We start from the raw sequence: 20208 nt of genomic DNA, 5'->3' as shown, positions 1-20208 counted from the left end.
CTCATTTAAAGACACCTCGAACTCTTCATTAACTAAAGAAGGGGATAAATATACAAAATGTAAGTCAGTAATCATCTTTGTTTCTAGTACACAATCCCTATTTTTCTTTTTCTTTTTTTTTTTTTTTTTAGTGGGTTTTGGGTAAGTTGTGTCATTTTTATTTTCCCTCCAGCTCTACCGAGATATAACGGACACATAACGTTGTGTAAGTTTAATGTCCTACCCACGGAGGTTGCTTCATCTCAAGCTCCCGGGCACACAACCAACGTGTATTCCGTATGGGCTGATACGAAGCAAGCCTGCAAGACGGAAAAACTGAAAAAGTGAATATGGTAACGTCTCTTCAACATGCCCCCTATTTAATGGGTAGGGCAGAGTAATTTTACAAGCTGAAAGATAAATTTCACCACTCAGTATGAGAAGTTCTCTCCTTTTGCTGGCTTGAACACTTTTTCTTTCCCGGGATGCCCACTTCATCATTTCTTGAGAAACCGAACTTCGTCGACAGAGAACCACTATCTCCAATTTGCAATGGTCGCAACTGCAGTTGTGTTCATGTCCAACACACCCAGTGCTATAGAACTAGAGGGAACCTCCCCCAAACGGCCTATTTCCCTGACATAAGTTTAACACGCCCGTGTAAGGTGTCAACAGTTCACTCCTGGGACAAAAGTTTCAGATTTCTGTAGAAGTACAAGTTTCTTTTTACTGAAGTTAAACCTATGGTCCTCTCCCTCGGGGACAACGGAAAGCCACGTCAGGCAGGCTGCCCTCCCCTGGGCCCACAGCTTGCCCTCACACCCAAGGAGTTGCTCCCCAGTTGCCTCTCCCACTTCTGCCACGCGGGACGTCCTTGCAGAACCGCGACTCTCAGGCACCACCACCTTGACCACCAACCCTACTCCTAACCATAGCGGTCAGCATCGTTTGCCTCGGGATCTCTGCTCTGCTCAGAGCTCGGACTAGTAAGCCATTATCCTCGAGGCTCCTTTCTGTGCTGGTCAAATAAAGCCCACGGCACTTCTCTACTTATGCCCGCAGTCCTCTTGGGTATGCAGAAGCTAAGCATTTTTGGAAGCTGAAACTTAAAATATTTGAAAAGATTTCTATGTTAAAATGAACATCTGTGAATGATAAACTGAAAAATTCACATGAAGTTTTAGGATGAGAGGAACCTCTGAGGCTCAGACTGGGCTCTTAGCTAAAACCTGACTTCTGGAAGCGGGCATTTCCTCCCCTCAGCTGTGAGGGCTCTACCTACAGAAAACAGAGGAATCCCCTCCAAATTTCTGCTGCAGACAGTAAGGCTAAGACTCCGCAGGGAATTCACTGGCTCTGGTGCATCGGGCTTGTCCATCTCAGATCCAGGCAGGACAGCACCAGAAGGCACAAGGCATTGCCAAAAATCGGTTTGAAAGTCAAATGTATAAAGTTCAAATAATGAATCTACTGTTAAAAGCGAAGCGTAGGTCTCAGAAAGCAAAAAAACATTTCAAAATCCATTCAAGGTCTTGCCCACGCCCCTTCCCCTGTAGCGGGGACAGCTAGTGCAACTCTATCATGTGCTTATTCGAACTGCCAGCTGCCTGGAGAACCACAAAAACCCAAATTCCGCGTATGGAAAGGAGTCTGGTGTCAGTGCGGACTGAGTGGAAGAGCAGGTATACACAGTCAGAGGCTTGGGGCCCGGAGAACCCCGAGGGGCTTCACCTTCGTCGTCGCCTTCCTGTCCAAGGCATTCAATGGCTCCATTTTGGGCTTGGTGTTTTCGTCCCTTCGGGTTGCTGTAACAAAACACCACAGACTGGGGGGCTTATAAACAACAGAAATTCAGTCCTCACAGTTCTAGAAGCTGTGAAGTCCCAGATCAAGGTGCTCAGACATGTAGTGTCTGGTAAAGGCCTGCTTCTTGGTTCTTGTGTTTTCTCGCTGGCATGGCATAGCAGAAGGGGTCAGGAAGCTCTCTGGGGGTTCTTGGATAAGGGCTCTACCCTCAGTGAGGCATCTACCCTTCTGACCTAATCACCTCCCAAAGGCCCCACCTCCAAACACCATCGCACTGGAGACTGGGTTTCAACACAGGGGTGCTGGGGAGGACACAAACATGAAGACCATAGCATTTGGTAGGATGGGGTTGGGAAGCTGAAGGCTGGCCTAACTTTTCTCCTTGGCTGAAACTTGACCAGCCTTCAAGAGACAGAGTCAATCATAACAGCCAGACTAGCAGTTCCGTTTCTTGAGTGCGTGCAGGCACCACAAACACGTGCTAGCATCCATAACTCACCGTGTTGAGGAGGCAGACCTTCTTCCATTCCTCGCGCAGTCAGCAATGAAGTAGAGACACGTACTCATGCAAGTGTGACTCTTACCCAGTACACTACACTGTCCTCTTTAAGGTTTTAGGCCCTTTTTCTCACTGGCAATCCAGTAAAATAAATACGGGCTGATTACTTGAAACACTAGGAACATGCAGTTCCTAGTTCCAAGACCAAGAACCAGCCACACGCCCCAAACAGTCAGTTTAGTAATGGCAGCAAGTTGTACCTGTGAACTAGCTGTTCTGGAAAGGTGGTCTTCTCCATAGTAAGTTTGCTTATAAACTGCCCATAAAACAAGGCAAGAGGAACTTTTCTTCTGTCTCTAACTAAAGGGCCAACAAGTCCCTTTTCCTTTCTAGAAGAGATATCCTCGTGTTGAAAGCCTTTCCTCCCTCACAGAGCAGCCCTCCAGTGGCCTGCACCCTCACTGGATTGCAGGAAGGTTCTGGTGGATGAAGTCTCCTGTTCCTGGATGGCCTTCCCCACATTCCCTCAGGCCACCTAGCAGCAGACTGCCCCTCCCCAGCCAGGCCTGCCTGATTTTTGCTCTAGCTAGCTTTGACTTAACAGGAACCTCAAGAAAGGGGCTGTGGGAGAGGACACACAAACAGTAGGACGGGAGTAGTGAAATTGAGGGAGCTTGAGGGACGCGGGGATTGACTAGCTACTGCAACGTGACAACCAAAAACCAAGTATGTGGTAGAGAAATCATCCTAGGTAGAGGCACCAAAAGAATTCTGAGGGGTGCTTTAGAAAAGGTAAAATTGGGTACTTTTTCCTGTTAATCTACATGTTATCTGTTAATCTACATGTACCCGCTGCTGTCCAAGGCCTTATTAAAGAGGTTAAGTGACAAATCTTTTCCCCAATCAATACAAGTAATTTTTTCCTCTCAAACTCATTTCAGAAAGTATTCTAAATGCATTTCTACGTTTTTTGTTAATTTTTTTATTAACATAGAATGTATTATTTGTTTCAGGGGTACAGGTCTGTGATTCATCAGTCTTACACAATTCACAGCACTCACCATAGCATATACCCTCCCCCATGTCCATCACCCAGCCACCTGCATTTCTACTCTTAATATTCTAACTGAACACAACACATTTCTCATTCCTTCATTTAAAAATGGGGTATGTCAACTGAATTGAAATTATCATCTCTTTTGGGGGCTTCAAATTATAATTTGTAAAAACTGTTTTAGTATAAATGCAATATAAGCTAAATGCTTTGAGCTTCACCTGGCATAAAATAATAAAATATTAGCTGATCCATTTCAAAACAAATACAAAATGTAGACAGACCATGACAAATTTTACTTTAATCAAATTAAAGTCAGGAATATAAAGACTCTGGCTCAATTTTTCTTTAATTTCCCAAATATCACTTATTTTTCTACTGTCTTAGCTTAATTTTAATAGGCATACTATGATATACTTGTTCCAGAAAAAAAATGTGATTATAAATAAAAAATATCCATCCAAAAGTCCTTATATGCCATTTAGTATACCAAAATGTCAATGCCAAATTTCTGATTTTAATAAAGACATTTCTTAACATGAAAGGAATATTGTTTCACTTATAATGTGGATTTTTAAAAGATATCTGAACAGGAAATGTAGTAAAATTATTGCTTCCAAAGTTGGCACAACCTGTACAAGACAGAACTGAAACAAAAGCAAACTGCACCAAAGCCGCCACAGAATCTGTCTCGGTCCCTCCTTCTGACAGTACAGCTTCGCAAATCTATCGTTTTATAGTTTTTACCTTAAAAGGGATGTCTTGCCATCTGGATACTTAACGTCTATACATATCAAGATAGATCCTGAGAATATTAGTGTGTGTAGCCCCAGGACTGTCTGCAATTTTCCACGTGAAGCAGTATGATAAATGCATGACCAACATTAATGGGCAGTTCCGGAGGCATATTACCGTGACACACAATACAAAACAATTCACAATGCAAAAACCGAGAGTATTTTCATTATTAAAAAAAAAAAAATGCAAAAAACATTTATTTCACCATACCTGGATCTGGAAAATAGCTATTCTTTTAATTTACAGAATCTAGGGAAGCATTTTAAATGTCAAAATACACATGCTGAATGTGGCTTAGCATATAAGCACCAGAGATCTGAAAAGTTTATAAAAATTCTTTAAATGTGTAAGGTGTGTTTATTCTTGAATTACATTCAGTTTGAGAGAAGAACCAGTACCCCAAAGTTCATTAATATTTAAGAAACAGTTGAATAGCTTCCAAGTTGGCTGACAGCAAAACAAAAATACTGCCTTTAGTTTTTTTTACAAATCATCTAAAATTTAGATTCAAAATTTAAGTGACGCCTCCTACTGTGAGTAGTTTGATCATTAGTTTATGTTCCGGTTTAAGATACTTCATACACTCTAGGTATTTAATGCCCCAACACAAAAACAAAACAAAAACAAAGAAACTTGAGTGATTTAGTGAACATCTCAAGTGAATAAATTTTATGTAGAGATCATCTGGACTCAAATAAAATTATTTTTTAAATGTTATCAGTCCACGTAGTAATTAAGACTTCTCTAAATATGTCGCTATATCTTCAGGCAAAAATTGCTATTATGAAGTTAGACAGATACAGAATTTTATTTCTTGGTTTACCATCAAAATAATGGTGACATTAAAGCATGCCTCTTTCCAAACCACTTGGTCAGTGCTGGTAACCATAAGGAAACACACGACAGCATTGCTCTAAACACAGCTGTGGCTGTCCTGAAGCCCCTGCTTGGGGTGCAGAAGGGCGGTGGCCTGCGTCCCTGGCTCCGTGGGGCCGCCCCCAGCCTCGCTCTAAGCAGCTTCTGTGAGATCCAGTCATTCACACTGCTAACACAAAACCAGAAAGCTACAGTCCTGAATACCACCTACATTTACGCACTTCCTTTTTTACTGTGTACATGAAAAAAAAATTCTGTTGTGCTTTTCACATATCTGATATAGGTTTTCATATCATTTTATTTCTAGGTTTTTTGGGAGGAGAAGAGAAAAACGAAGAAAAAAGGTACACCGGAGATCAGACTATGAAGTAACATTACACACACAACTAGCCAAGTATCTTTGGAATTTAAAAGATACTATCGTTAAAAGGCAACATATATATATACATATATATACTTGAATATGGGTGTGTGTGTACAATACACACACACACACACACAAGAAAACAAAGTCTCCTCCCTAAAATCCATATTATTCCATAATAGGTTTTCACAGCAACCAGTATATATACCAATATATTTTTCACAATCTGTTCAGTTATCCACTGGGTATGCTTTTAGAATTAAAAGATGTCACTACTGTAGCAGTCTAACACTGTACTACTACCAGAGAAATGTGCTTCGAAATGGTTCGGTGATTTGCTCATTACGATGACTATTTACAGAGGCGTCTATTTACGTTAGCAATAAATAATCCCGACAGCCGAAGAGATGAATGCTCATGCACACGCCGAGACGGCTGCATGCTCCCGTAGTATTTACACATAGCTCCTCGGTCCCAGCTCGGCCATCAACGGGCAATGTGCATTTCCTTCAGTTTCCTCTGCGTTAGTCTTGCTTCTGGGGGATGCAGCCTTCCATTTCGACAACTTCGGGCCATCCTTCATATTTGTTTGTGTCCTTATTGTTCTTTATGTGCTGTTGGGGTACAATAATAGTACACAGTTAAAAAAAAAAACCACCTTTATGAACTGCTGCTCTACCACAACATACTGTAGTGTACTCGTTTCAGTAACACTCATATCAATGATGAGTTCCTGCAAATTACTGTTCAAGAGAGTAAATGGCCCAGAGGCCAGGGAGACCGTCAAATACCAGCCAGCCGAAAGAACAAAACAGTGCAGGACTTTTGGGAGGGATCATTTGGTAGCCAAAAGGTAAAGTTTATAGTCTACTAAATTCTAAAGTATTTCTAAACTTAACTGATTATACTACCAAAAGCTCGATTAAAATCTTTAATAATGAACACTTCCTTCCTAAACAGCTCATGATAAAAGCAATCATATGCCAATGCACGGTCATACAGGAAAAAATACTCCATGAAGAATAGGCCTATTTTTTAGTTTTGATTTAAAACATGCCATGATTATTTTAAATAACTGATGACCAAGAGCTTATGAAAAATACACGAACATATTTAATGGCTGCTTTGTCTAAGTTTCAAATAACTAGGATAGGAATATTGACTGTACAGTTTCACACAATTTACTTTCGTCCATTAATTATGAAAATCCAAGATACTAACCTGTTCAAAGGGGCTTTTGGTCTTGATGCCTTTCCCACCACAGAAGACCCAGTTGTCTCTAAAACCAAGATTAGTAATAGATGTACTTCCCAATTCAGCAATGAGCCGCCGTGCTTCATCATTGAGTCTTAAAGAGGAAGATAAAGAGTACTACAATAAGCACAGAGCACTGTATATTATCTAAATAATACTGACTCACCAGTAAATTAAATGTAACATGAGATGAGAAAATATCAGCTTAAATAAAAGAACATTAAAAAAATACAGAATTTTTTTCAGAGCAACATTCCTGCTATTTGAATTCTCTAGTGAAAAAGACATGAAATCTAGCAACTAATTTTGTTTATTCTATGAAGAAATGCCTTTTAGATGTCTTTATTTTACAATAATTCACTTTCATCCATATCCACCAAATAAATAAGGGATACTGTAGTTAGCAGATGCCTACCTAGGTTAAATACAAGGTCTTAAGCAACCAGTATCTTCATAAAATTAAAAATCACTTTGAATTTCTACTAATCCCTTTATGAATTACATCTGAATAAAGGTAAATGCTGACAAAAATCTCAGTGTTTGTTTCTAATACTATGGTTTCTTTAAAAGAAAATGAACCTTGAGAATAAGTATATAAATTACACCTCAGTGATAACTGTCAAGTGGTTATTTAATAACATTAACCAGACAGCAGTTAAGTACCTGCCAAAGAGGAAGGGCAGTGGCAAGAGTCAAGTGATAGGAAAACAGTCGAAAGTCAACAGTAAGTAATTTTGTGTGGGCGGGGCACCTGAGTGGCTCAGATGGTTAAGCATCTGCCTTCGGCTCAGGTCATGATGCCAGAGGCCGGGGATCAAGCCCCGTTATTGGGCTCCCTGCTCAGAGGGGAGCCTGCTTCTCCCTCGCCCTGCTTTCTGGCTCTGTCTCTCAGTCAAACAAATCAAATCTTTAAAAAATAAAAAAAGAAAGAAAATTTTTGTGTAGGTTATTATCCTAGTGCTGAGCATTCTCAATGTCCTGTCTCACGAAAAAAGAGGTTGGGCGGCAGGTTCACTGGGCAGCCCAGTGACGATCCCCTGCAGAGGCTGTGGGGCTTGACTCACATTTACATCTCAGAAAAACCACAGACTGGGGCCTCATGGGCTCTTAGGTTGCTCATAGATGGCTGAACGTGAGGTTCACAAATGCCCAGGAGCGGATTTATATGCAAAAACTGTTTGCAAAGTAGGTGGTTTCTCCCATGGCAGGCCTGGCTCCTTATCTATGACTTTCACATCAATTAAGAAATATATTGAAGGGCAATCATTTTTACTTCTGTACTTCTGAATTTCAGAACTGATCATCTGATCTACATGAATAAACTAAGCCAGGTTGGTCAGAGATCTGGACACGACTTGAAAATTGCACTTTGACTCCCTCCGTTCATCTCTTTCCTTTCTTTTCCTGTCCCGGGAGAATGCCCGTAGGCCCTGTGCAGAAAAGGGGAACACAGCGGCCTGCAATGGCTGTCTTTAGGAAGTCCCAGCAGCCAGTTGGGCCCTGGCTGGCAGCTGGCAGCCTGGATTTGGGGAGGGCTCCCCCATTCCCGGAACTGATCGGAACGGGTTACGGCGCTGCATGAGGAAGGCAGTTTATGCCAGGGAGGCTGGCATCTGGGGATGTGTCTGGCTGAGGCTGCCTCTGTAAGCCAGTTACATACCCGGGCACGGAGTCCCTGAGACGCTTTCCCACTACACAGACTTCACAGTGCTGTCACCATCTGCTGCGGGAGGCATGGAGCATCTCCTGCGTGACTCCGCTTGGAGAGGACTCTGGGAAACTAGGACCTGATTCCCTCCAGACTTTGCTCAGTCCAGTTTCCCCTTTGCTAATTTTGCTTTGTATCTTTTTGTTGTAACAAGTGGTAGCCATGAGGCGAGGAGGGCTGCATGCTGGCTCCTGCGAGTCCAGCAAATCATCAGACCTCGGGGTGGTCTCGGGCACCCTAGCCACAGGTCCCTACATATATCTAACTACAGCTGTATAACAGTGTACGTTTCTCAATAATTTCTAAAGTTCTCTGCTCTGCCTATGTAGACTTTAGAGGATTTCATTATTTGTCTCTGAAATCTTTTATTTAAGTAGAAGACAATTTCATGCTTCAAAAAGAAGTTAAAAATCATGTAACACAGCCAATATTTTCTGCACTGATTCAATACATACTAGGTATCAAAATTTCCCATTTCTTTAAAAGCCAGCGTAACAAATGTATGCATGGTGTAAATTTTAAATAAAAATTTTAAAGATACAAGCTTTTATTCTATATAGGAGCACTTTGAGTTTGTTACATAAACTTTAATCTCCAGTAATCGTCTTAACTAGCTGAGATGCTGGGGCACCTGGTTAAACATCAGACTTGATTTCAGCTTAGGTCATGATCTTAGGGTCATGAAATCAAGCTGGGCTCTCTCTGTCCCTCAGCAACCCCTAGCTTGTGCTCTATCTCTAAATAAATAAACAGATAGATAGATAAAAACGCTATTAAAAATAAAAAATAAAATGTTATTAAAAATTAGCTAAGATGCTGAAAATTTTACTGAATAAATTATTTTATTTTAGTTAAGAATTTTCTTTAAAATGAATCAAAAATTATCATGTCACAAACAAGACGGCAGACAGAGAGAGGGACCAAGTTTTCCTAGAAGAGATTCTAAAGCTGCACAGAGGTAATCGGAAGTAGCAATGGAGGAAGAGGGAACGGGACCGGGGCAACTCAGAGGTCTGCTTCCCTCTTTGCTGGGGAAGGAGGCGGATCTGAGACCCCACAGTCACACCATCACACTAGGCCAATGCTCCCTTTCTGGAAAACAACATGGAGAATTAATATTCTGGGCCCCACTCTCATTAACAGGGAAGAACCACTTGGGAAGTAGAAGTGTGAAGAACTTCGGAAGAAAATTGCCGTATTACTTCAAGAGGTTGAAGAATAAGCAATGCTGGGCACAGGCGACCATGTAGCCTAGACTTTAAAGAGAGCATATTATAAAAAGTTCAGATCAGAAGCTCTTCTGAGAATTGGATTCTTAAAAAACAAACAAAAAATAATAATTTTCACTATATAATTTTTAACAATCCTGGCAAAGAACAGGATAGGTTATAAATTAGGGCCACTACAGGAGTGTTCTGTGATGGGCTCAAACTCACAAGTGCCCAAAACTACAGGGTAAATCATATCACTACAGAGGAAACGGAATGCTACTGCCAGGAAGGCCGGCAGATGAGACTCCTCAAACTCTTACAGGCCACACGAAGAACTTTTGCTACTAAGTGCAAACAATGAAGGGATCCACTGTTTCACAAGAATGATATAATATGGAGATCAAAGCATGCCTGCCTTTTCCAAGGGAAGCAAACACTCCAATCGACATAAAAAGGGAAGAGTAGTTCAGGGATGTCTGTGTAAGTGCTGTAAAGTAAACTGAAACCTCCAGGCCCACACAGGTCACACAGTTAAATTCTAAGAAACTTTAATATACTCTTCAAGGTAGTGTCCGTTATTTTAGAAACATCATGGAAAATGAAGATGCTAAGTCATTAAAAGTTAATTAAATATTCCAGTCTTCAAAAAAAGGCAAGGAAATTTTTAGAAACAATGGGTCAATAAAGCTACTTCCAATTATTGGCAAATTCTAGAATGGATTACAACAAGGAAAGCCTGTGAGCAAAAAAGGTGGGGGGAAGGAGGAGGAAAGAGAGGGGGTAGTGAGAAGGAGGGAGATATAAATCAAGCCAAGTTAAGGCCAGTAAGCTATTTCAGCATCTGCACAGGTTTGCAGGCAGGAGATCAGGGCACTGTAATTAGCATAGCTCATGAATTTCAAGTGAGCATCTGAGAGTCTCAGAAAACAGCCTCTATGTAGAAAATAATGAAACAGCAGCTGGATGGTATGTCTATTAGGGTTCCTTGGCAGCTGTTTAAAAAACAGTTTCTGTAGTTGATTAATAGAATCCCTTGGAGGAGGCCCCTGGCAGGGTGGCACGCTGCCCCTGGTGGATGAACATATTTATCAATGACTTTGATTTAGACACAAGAATGACTTTGGAGAAACTACAAAGCCTGGATCATGGAAATCTCACAGGACAAATGTCAGCATCATAACCTAATGGGCCAAAATCAGCAAAATTAAATTTAACAGGGATAACAAGGACAAATGAATATAAAGTCCTTCATTTATATTAAACAAAATCAAGTCCAGAATAGAGAGAAAGACCTGACTTGGCAGTGGTTAATAAAAAAAAAAAAAAGTCTGAGAGCAAGTGATCTGAGAGTTTAACTTAGCCAAAAATGGGATGTGACCTTTTAAAGAAAACTAATATAGTACTATTCTGTATAAATATTCAAAGAAACGTATCCCCAACACAGTAAAAGCTAGTATCTCCACTGTACCCTGTACCAGCCCGACCCCATCAGGAACCCTGTGTTTGACTGGGGCACTCATTTTAAGAGAGCTGGCAATCAACCAGAGAACCAATGCCCAAAAAAAGCAGCCAGGAGAGTAAACCCACTCAGAAACTTAGCATGATAGAAGGTTACAAGAGCCCTGAGTACGGAGCAGGCAAAGGGAAAACTGAACGACCACTGCTCTTTAGTTTCAAACAAGTAAATATCAAATGATTTGGGGAAGATACTTACTGTTCTATTTACGCAGGCTAAGACTACATAGACTACCAGGGGAAATTCAGAGGGAGACCAACCCTGAGAACATAACAATGACTTAAGGATAGTTTTTTGCTTTGTTTTGTATCAAATAGAGAAATTATAAGATACTGGCGCCCTTCAGAGGGGGTATCTGTAGAACAGTTCCTGGGAATTTTGCCTGGGCTGGGGGCTGGGCCCAAGGACTTTCAAGACTCTTTACTGCAGGACACCCACATTTAAACCCTTCGCTTAGCCAGGAAGTGCACATCACAGAGTGCTGTCTCCAAAGGGAGGAATACCATAGCAAAATTTAGCTTGCTCATTCAAAATATTATAATTGCTCATTAAATAAACAAAAACCAACTTATTTTAGAGGGGTCTAGGTAGAAAGCAGGCATCATTAGAGACCTGCACTCTCTAAAATATAAGTTTTCTTAAGTATAGTTTTTTGGGTTTTATTCCCGTTTTGTTTTTTTAAATGGGCTTCCAAGGCTACCTGGGTGGCACAGTCAATTAAGCATCCAACTCTTGATTTGGGCTCAGGTCATGATCTTAATAGGGTCCTGAGATCCTAACCTCGAGAGGGCTCTGCGCTTGGTGAGGAGTCAGCTTCTCTCTTTCTCCTTCCTTCCCTTCCCCTGCACACTCTCAGTTTCTCAAATAAATAAATAAATCTTAAAATAAAATAAAATAAAATAAAATGGGCTTCATTGTTAAAATCAAGAACTAATGAGATAAAGAAAGGTAAAGAGGGGCGCCTGGGTGGCTCAGTGGGTTAAGCCGCTGCCTTCGGCTCAGGTCATGATCTCAGGGTCCTGGGATCGAGTCCCATAGCGGGCTCTCTGCTCAGCGGAGAGCCTGCTTCCCTTCCTCGCTCTCTGCCTGACTCTCTTGTGATTTCTCTCTGTCAAATAAATAAAATCTTAAAAAAAAAAAAAAAAAAAAAAAAAAGAAAGGTAAAGAGATTTTCCTTAGGGCCAAACTTCAGGGCCTTGCATTGTAAATCCCTGGAAGGGGCAAAATGCAACGTGCCATCTCTAAACTTATTCCCCAAGGACAGGTTCAGAGGACTGGGATCCCACCGGAACACACTTTGGGAAATGCTGTGACAGAGACCAATCCCAGACATTCTCAGAAGTTCCCCGTACAGGGGCACCTGGGTGGCTCACTCGGTTAATTATCTGCCTTCAGCTTGGGTCATGATCCTGGGGTGATCGAGCCCTGCTTCAGGCTCCCTGCTCAGCAGGAGGTCTGCTTCTCCCTCTCCCTCTGCCTGCTGCTCTCCATGCTTGTGTTGTCAAACAAATAAAATCTTAAAAAAAAAAAAAAAAAAGTTCACAGTCCAGCCAAGGAGCTCATTGCAGACAGTACCTGGGATCATAGAGGAATAACTATGGAGAACCAATACCAACTCCCTGTTGGAGATGTCTATTTCATATCCTAAACTCTTCTGGGTACCGGCACCTGGGTGGCTCAACTGGGTACATGCCTGCCTTTGGCTCAGGCCCTGATCCTAAGGTTCTGGGATGGAGCCCCTCATCGGGTTCTCTTCTGGCTGGGGAACCTGCTTCTCCTTCCTCTGCCCCTCCCCCTGCTCATGCTCGTTCTTGCGAGCACATGTGTGCACACTCTCTCTCTCTCACGAATAAATAAATCTTAAAAAAAAAAAAAGGAATCTTTTGGGTATAAGAGGGAGAACAGATATTCCTATGAGGGGAAAACCCAGCAGCCCTGTGTAAAGAAAAGTGCTAACACGTCAGATGAAGCAGAGCTTCTATTCCCATGTAAGACTGCGTGTTCCACAATGAAGGAATCATTTCAAATGTTTCACAGTCAGATATCTGCCAAGGGGTACATTTATATTTTCTTGTATTTCACAGATGTAGATGGCCATTTATAAAGACTGCTTGTCCATTTTGGCATAAAGGATACGATACAATTTATTTCACCTGTGTTTGGAAGAAGGAAGTATTTGAAAAACAACTTCATGTGCCCCAAACTGGAAATGCACATGACTGAATGCATTTAACTGCACAGCTGAATCATACACTGATACATAGACAAGGGTAAACACATCGAATTTAGATTTGTTTTTGCCTTTCAGGCTGAACATCTTCTGAAGCTGCTTTTGGTATCCGGGATGGGCACCAATAAATAGCAGGTAAAGAACAAACATCATCCTGCCTTAGTTCTTAGGTATGGCCACAATTTCTTATTAGTAAAGAGAAACAGGTCTGAAGCCAAGCAGGTATAATAATGAAATAACGTGATGAAAAAGATGCCATGTGTGTCTGTCTATTCAGAAAAGTAGGGTTTCTAAGAATCTTAAAACCTCAAATTATCCATGTAATATCCTATTCTATCAGCAAAAGCAAACATCAAATTATTTGTTTTTTTTGCTAAGGAGAGCCTAATTACATTCCGCTTAGTTCTATGTAGCTAGCGGAGGAGTCAAGATGGCGGAGAAGTAGCAGGCTGAGACTACCATCAGGTAGCAGGAGATCAGCTAGATAGCTTATCTAAACATTGCAAACACCTACAAATCCAACAGGAGATCAAAGAGAAGAAGAACAGCAATTCTAGAAACAGAAAATCAACCACTTTCTGAAAGGTAGGACTGGCGGAGAAGTAAAAATCCAAAGCGACGGGAAGATAGACTGGGGGGGAGGCGGCGGCTCCCGGCAAGCGGCGGAGCATGGAGCACAAAATCAGGACTTTTAAAAGTCTGTTCCACTGAGGGACATTGCTCCAGAGGCTAAACTGGGGTGAAGCCACATGGGGTCAGCGTGGCCCCAGGTCCCACAGGGTCACAGAAGGATCGGGGGTGCCGGAGTGTCGCAGAGCTCGCAGGTATTAGAACAGAGAAGCCGGCAACAGAGGCAGAGCCGAGGACTGAGCTCTCAGCTCCGGGTTACCTTGAACCGGTTGCAGGCTGGGTGAGCTCGGAGCACGGCCTGAGGCCAGGGATACGGGAGTGATTGGGCGCTGGTCTCTGGGGGCGCACTGAGGAGTTGGGCCCCGGGCTCTCCGCTCCTCCAGGTCAGAGACTGGGAAACCGCCATTTTCATTCCCGTCCTCCAGAACTCTACGGAAAGCGTTCAGGGAACAAAAACTCCCGAAAGCGAGTGAACCGGAGCGGATTACTTAGTCCGGCCCCCGGTAAGGGCGGTGCAATTCCGCCTCGGGCAAAGACACTTGAGAGTCACTACAGCAGGCCCCTCCCCCAGAAGATCCACAAAAAATCCAGCCAGGACAAAGTTCATCTACCAAGGACAGCAGGTTCAATACCAAGGACAGCAGCAGAATTCCAAAGGAGGAGAAAGCAAAGCATGGAACTCATGGCTCTTTCCCCTGATTCTTTAGTCTTGCGGTTAATTTTTTTCTTCAATTTTTTTTTTCTTCTTCTGCTAAATTTTTTTTTAACTTTTACCCTTTTCTTTTTTAATGTTTTTTAACTAGTTTATCTAATATATATTTTTTCTTTCTTTTTTATATTTTTTCTTTCTTTTCTTTTTTTAATTTTTTCTTTTTTTTTTTTTTCTGAACCTCTTTCTATCCCCTTTCTCCCCCCCACGATTTGGGGTCTCTTCTGATTTGGTTAAAGCACATTTTTCTGGGGTCTTTGCCACCCTTTTAGTATTTTACTTCCTCCTTCATATACTCTTATCTGGACAAAATGATAAGGATAAGGCGGAAAAATTCACCACAAAAAAAAGAACAAGAGGCAGTACCGAAGGTTAGGGACCTAATCAATACAGACGTTGGTAATATGTCAGATCTAGAGTTCAGAATGACGATTCTCAAGGTTCTAGCCGGGCTTGAAAAAGGCATGGAAGATATTAGAGATGTCCTCTCTGGAGATATAAAAGCCCTTTCTGGAGAAATAAAAGAACTAAAATCTAACCAAGTTGAAATAAAAAAAAGCCATTAATGAGGTGCAATCAAAAATGGAGGCTCTCACTGCTAGGATATATGAGGCAGAAGAAAAAATTAGTGATATAGAAGACCAAATGACAGAGAATAAAGAAGATGAACAAAAGAGGGGCAAACAACTACTGGACCACAAGGGGGAGAATTCAAGAGATAAGTAATACCATAGGATGAAACAACATTAGAATAATTGGGATTCCAGAAGAAGAAGAAAGAGAGAGGGGAGCAGAAGGTCTATTGGAGAGAATTACTGGAGAGAATTTCCCTAATATGGCAAAGGGAACAACCATCAAAATCCAGGAGGTGCAGAGAACCCCCCTCAAAATCAACAAGAATAGGTCCACACCCCGTCACCTAATAGTAAAATTTACAAGTCTTAGTGACAAAGAGAAAGCAGCCCGGGAAAAGAAGTCTGCAACATACAATGGTAAAAATATTAGATTGGCAGACTTTTCCACAGAGACCTGGCAGGCCAGGAAGAGCTGGCATGATATATTCAGAGCACTAAACAAGAAAAACATGCAGCCAAGAATACTATATCCAGCTAGGCTATCATTGAAAATAGAAGGAGAGATTAAAAAGCTTTCAGGACAAACAAAAACTGAAAGAATTTGCAAACACCAAACCAGCTCTACAGGAAATATTGAAAGGAGTCCTCTAAGCAAAGAGAGAGCCTAAAAGTAGTAGATCAGAAAGGTACAGAGACAATATACAGTAACAGTCACCTTACAGGCAATATAATGGCACTAAATTCATATCTCTCAATAGTTACCCTGAATGTTAATGGGCTAAATGCCCCAATCAAAAGACACAGGGTATCAGAATGGATAAAAAAACAAAACCCATCTACATGTTGCCTACAAGAAACTCATTTTAGATTCGAAGACACCTCCAGATTTAAAGTGAGGGGGTGGAAAACAATTTACCATGCTAATGGGCATCAGAAGAAAGCTGGGGTGGCCATCCTTATATCAGCTCAATTAGATTTTAAGCCAAAGACTATACTAAGAGATGCGGAAGGACACTATATATCATACTCAACAAGAATACTCTTTCCAACAAGAAGATCTAACAATTTTAAATATCTATGCCCCTAACATGGGAGCAGCCAACTATATAAACCAATTAATAAAATCAAAGAAACACATCAATAATAATACAATAATAGTAGGGGACTTAACACTCCCCTCACTGAAATGGACAGATCATCCAAGCAAAAGATCAACAAGGAAATAAAGACCTTAAATGACACACTGGACCAGATGGACATCACAGATCTATTCAGAACATTTCATTCCAAAGCAACAGAATACACATTTTTCTCTAGTCCACATGGAACATTCTCCAGAATAGACCACATCCTGGGTCCTAAAACAGGTCTCAACCGGTATCAAAAGACTGGGATTATTCCCTGCATATTTTCAGACCACAATGCTCTGAAGTTAGAACTCAATCACAAGAGGAAATTTGGAAAGAACCCACATACATGGAGACTAAACAGCATCCTTCTAAAGAATGAATGAGTCAACCAGGAAATTAAAGAATTGAAAAAATTCATGGAAACAAATGATAATGAAAACACAACGGTTCAAAATCTGTGGGACACAGCAAAGGCAGTCGTGAGAGGAAAATATATAGCAGTACAAGCCTTTCTCAAGAAACAAGAAAGGTCTCAAGTACACAACCTAACCCTACACGTAAAGGAGCTGGAGAAAGAACAAGAAAGAAACCCTAAACCTAGCAGGAGAAGAGAAATCATAAAGATCAGAGCAGAAATCAATGAAATAGAAACCTAAAAAACAATAGAACAAATCAACGAAACCAGGAGCTGGTTCTTTGAAAGAATTAATAAGATTGATAACCCTCTGGCCACACTTACCAAAAAGAAAAGAGAAAGTTCTATGTAGCTAAATGACAATGGATGTGTGTACCAGTTTTACTGATCTATGGATTTAACATATCCTTAGTTGATCCAGATGTAAGACATGTAAAAGAAAATATTTCAGTCTTAAAACAGTCACAACGTAGGGGTGCCTAGGTGACTCAGTGGGTTAAGCCTCTGCCTTCGGCTCAGGTCATGATCTTGGGGTCCTGGGATCGAGCCCCACATTGGGCTCTCTGCTCAGCAGGGAGCTTGTTCCTCCCCCTCCCCCACCACCTGCCTCTCTGCCTGCTTGTGATCTCTCTCTCTGTGTCAAATAAACAAATAAAATCTAAACAAACAAGCAAACAAAAACCAACAACAACAAAAAAAACAGTCACAAAGTAACTCTGTTTTCTTTTTTAAGAATTTATTTATTTATTTTTGAGAGGGGGGGGGAGGGCAGAGAGGGAGAAGCAGACTCCCCACTGTGCAAGGAGCCCAATGCAGGACTCGAACCCAGGACACTCAGATCATGACCTGAGCCAAAGGAGGACATTCAACTGACTAAGTCACCCACATGCCCAGTAGCCCTGTTTTCTTAGTGCAAATCTGCAATCATGTAGTTACACATTACATAGATGTAAAAAAACCTCGATAAACAGACATGCCATATTCTGAGGTGGAATTTCAAGCCTTTTCAATTAAAATCAGTAAAGGATGTCTTTTATTCTTGTTAAAAGTATCATACTTTTCATCTGGATAAAATATCACAGAAGGAATTTGAGAAATGCTATTAAAGGGGTCTTAGCTACCCCAGAAAGGTAGTACACTTAATTTTTATAAAATAGGTATTAAAAAATTGTAATAGTGTCTTACTGGGGCAGGAAGAAGTAGATGAACAGAACAGAACTTCTAAAAACAAAGTCAAATCCACATAAAAATAGGCATTGTAAGTCACTGGGAAATAACATATTTTTTTAAAATACATGAAAATAGTGAAGTCACTGGAAGAAGAAAATCTACTAAGTATTTAATTTGGAGATGGGAAAATACTTCTCAAGTATAAAAGTAGAAGAAACTTGAAACGAAAAATCCATACACTTGACTAAGAATTGGTCTAAACTTGTAAAAGTCACAAAGCACCATAAATTAACAAAATAAACACACAAAAAATGTATTTTCACATGAGAAATGGTTAATATCCTTAACATACCAAAGGCTCTTACACATCCATAGGAGTCAACCTAAATGGTTAAAAGACACTTTACAAGAAAAAAAGCCAAAAACACTTGTGAAAAAAAAATGCAATCTCATCAATAACCAAAGAAAGGCACATTAACAAAACCCCTTTCCAAAACTTCTTAAAAATAATCAGTGTCCTGGAACTTCTGAGAGACATGTTAAATTGATACAAACTTCAAAAATTCTTTTTTAAAAACATACACATCCTTTAATTCAACACCTTACCTCAAAAAAATCTGTCTTAAGGAAATAAAAATGATTATTCAAAAATTTTTAAGATAGTACATTTTTGCTAAGTATGAAAATTTGGAAATAGCCTGTGGGTCCAGCAGTAGGAATTTTATTAAATAAATTTTAAATCATGACGCATGCTTAAGAGTTATATGAGGCAGACATGAACAATTTTGTTATCAAAACTACTTAATGTTCTGGGAAAATATTCACCACATAAATAAATCAAAAATGCTATAACTACTAGCATTCCAAATGTTTAAGATGAAGAAAACATGCATCTTAAGAAAACTAGAGACGGAAACTAAATCAGTGGTTATCACTGAATAGATGAATTTATAACTTGTTTTTCTTTGTGCTTTTCTGTATTTTCCAAATTTTACAACATATACACTTTTAAGAAAAAAGTTATAAATTAGCATTTACTAAACATTATGAAAAACATATCACACTTATTCTTTTCACAGTGAACTCCATTTCTAGGAACTTACCCTAAGGACATAATCGAAAGTACAAAAGCACTTATGGAAAAGGATGTTTATCAAAATGTTATTTGTAATACAAAAAAATGTGGCAATAATAGGGAAATTTTAGATAAAGGTGGGGACATATGATCAACTGCTGGTAGGTCATGAAAAATGCTACTAGTAGAAGAATATTCACGTTAGAGAAAACAATTCAAGGTTGTTAAAAACAGAAAAGAATGTAACAAACTTGAGGTATGTGGATCTAATTTTATGGCAATGTATGTCTGACAAACATACAGAAAGGAAGCAGATTAAAAAAGGTTAATAGTATTTATCTGGAATTTTATTACTTTGTTCTATTTTATAATTTTTTTCATTGAAAATGTATTGCTTTTATAATTAATTATAGTTCCAAAAATAATATAAATTTTTAAGTTTACATACTTGGTTGCTCCATCATCGTATGTTCCCATTAAGACTATTGTTCCATCTTGTATGGACTTCAGAAACTCAATAAAAGGGGCCACATCTGAAGAAAAAAAGAAAGGATTGATGGCTTTGAGTTTTTGGTTTTTTTTTTTTTTTTTAGTGACTAGCCATCATGATAACCTTTTAAAAGTTAATATTAACTGAAATACAAAGCATTTGCAAATCAATTTCAAATGGAGAGTAACCAAAAGGGAGATAAATCTTATGAACAGGTTAAAAAATGAACTTTGTCCTTTAATAGGATCGATCCCACCATCAACTTAGAATTTCCCAACCCTGATTGATCCTGTGTGTCTTTTGTACTGATATTCTAGGGCCTAAATGAAAAAACCACAGCAAAGTTGTATTAAAGCATGACTTAAAATTTGAAAAAAGAAACTTGACGGGGGATGAGGGAGGAGGGTAGAAAAGCTCACGGATTCTTGGAGCGTATGTAAAATTGTTTGTATGGGTACTTATCTAAGTGGAGGATACAGAGCTTTTATCTAATTCATAAAAGGTTCTGCAATTTCTTAAAAAATTATATAAATATATACACACACACATGCACACATACGTGCACTCTGATTTAAGGGATCCTCTGGGCATATCTAATTACTGTAAACTAGGGGAAGGAATGAAGGTTGTATCTGATTATGACAAATACTATGTTCATTATCTGCTTTGTCTAGTGCACCAAGATACACAAAAACATAAAAATAAACCACTTGGGTGAC

The 20208-nt window shown here is 40.1% G+C and overlaps 1 protein-coding gene across 3 annotated transcripts in view; it reads right to left on the bottom strand.

Annotated features, from left to right (window-relative positions):
- Nucleotides 1–3442: 3442 nt before the first annotated feature.
- Nucleotides 3443–20208, bottom strand: part of FAM3C (FAM3 metabolism regulating signaling molecule C) — a 56092-nt gene continuing 39326 nt past the window's right edge. For all 3 annotated transcript variants that reach the window (XM_046020330.1, XM_046020328.1, XM_046020329.1), the window contains 3 exons: nt 19448–19532; nt 6598–6724; nt 3443–5990 (listed from right to left, as the gene is read on the bottom strand). In XM_046020330.1, coding sequence (XP_045876286.1) covers nt 5901–5990; nt 6598–6724; nt 19448–19532 — 302 coding nt within the window. In that variant the 3' untranslated portion in view covers nt 3443–5900. The remainder of the gene's footprint in view (nt 5991–6597; nt 6725–19447; nt 19533–20208) is intronic.

The sequence above is a fragment of the Meles meles genome, chromosome 10 (genome assembly GCF_922984935.1).
Source record: "Meles meles chromosome 10, mMelMel3.1 paternal haplotype, whole genome shotgun sequence".
Taxonomy (NCBI): Eukaryota; Metazoa; Chordata; class Mammalia; order Carnivora; family Mustelidae; genus Meles; species Meles meles.
The sequence above is the reverse complement of the archived record's forward strand: the minus strand, read 5'-3'. Positions and strand labels throughout refer to the sequence as shown.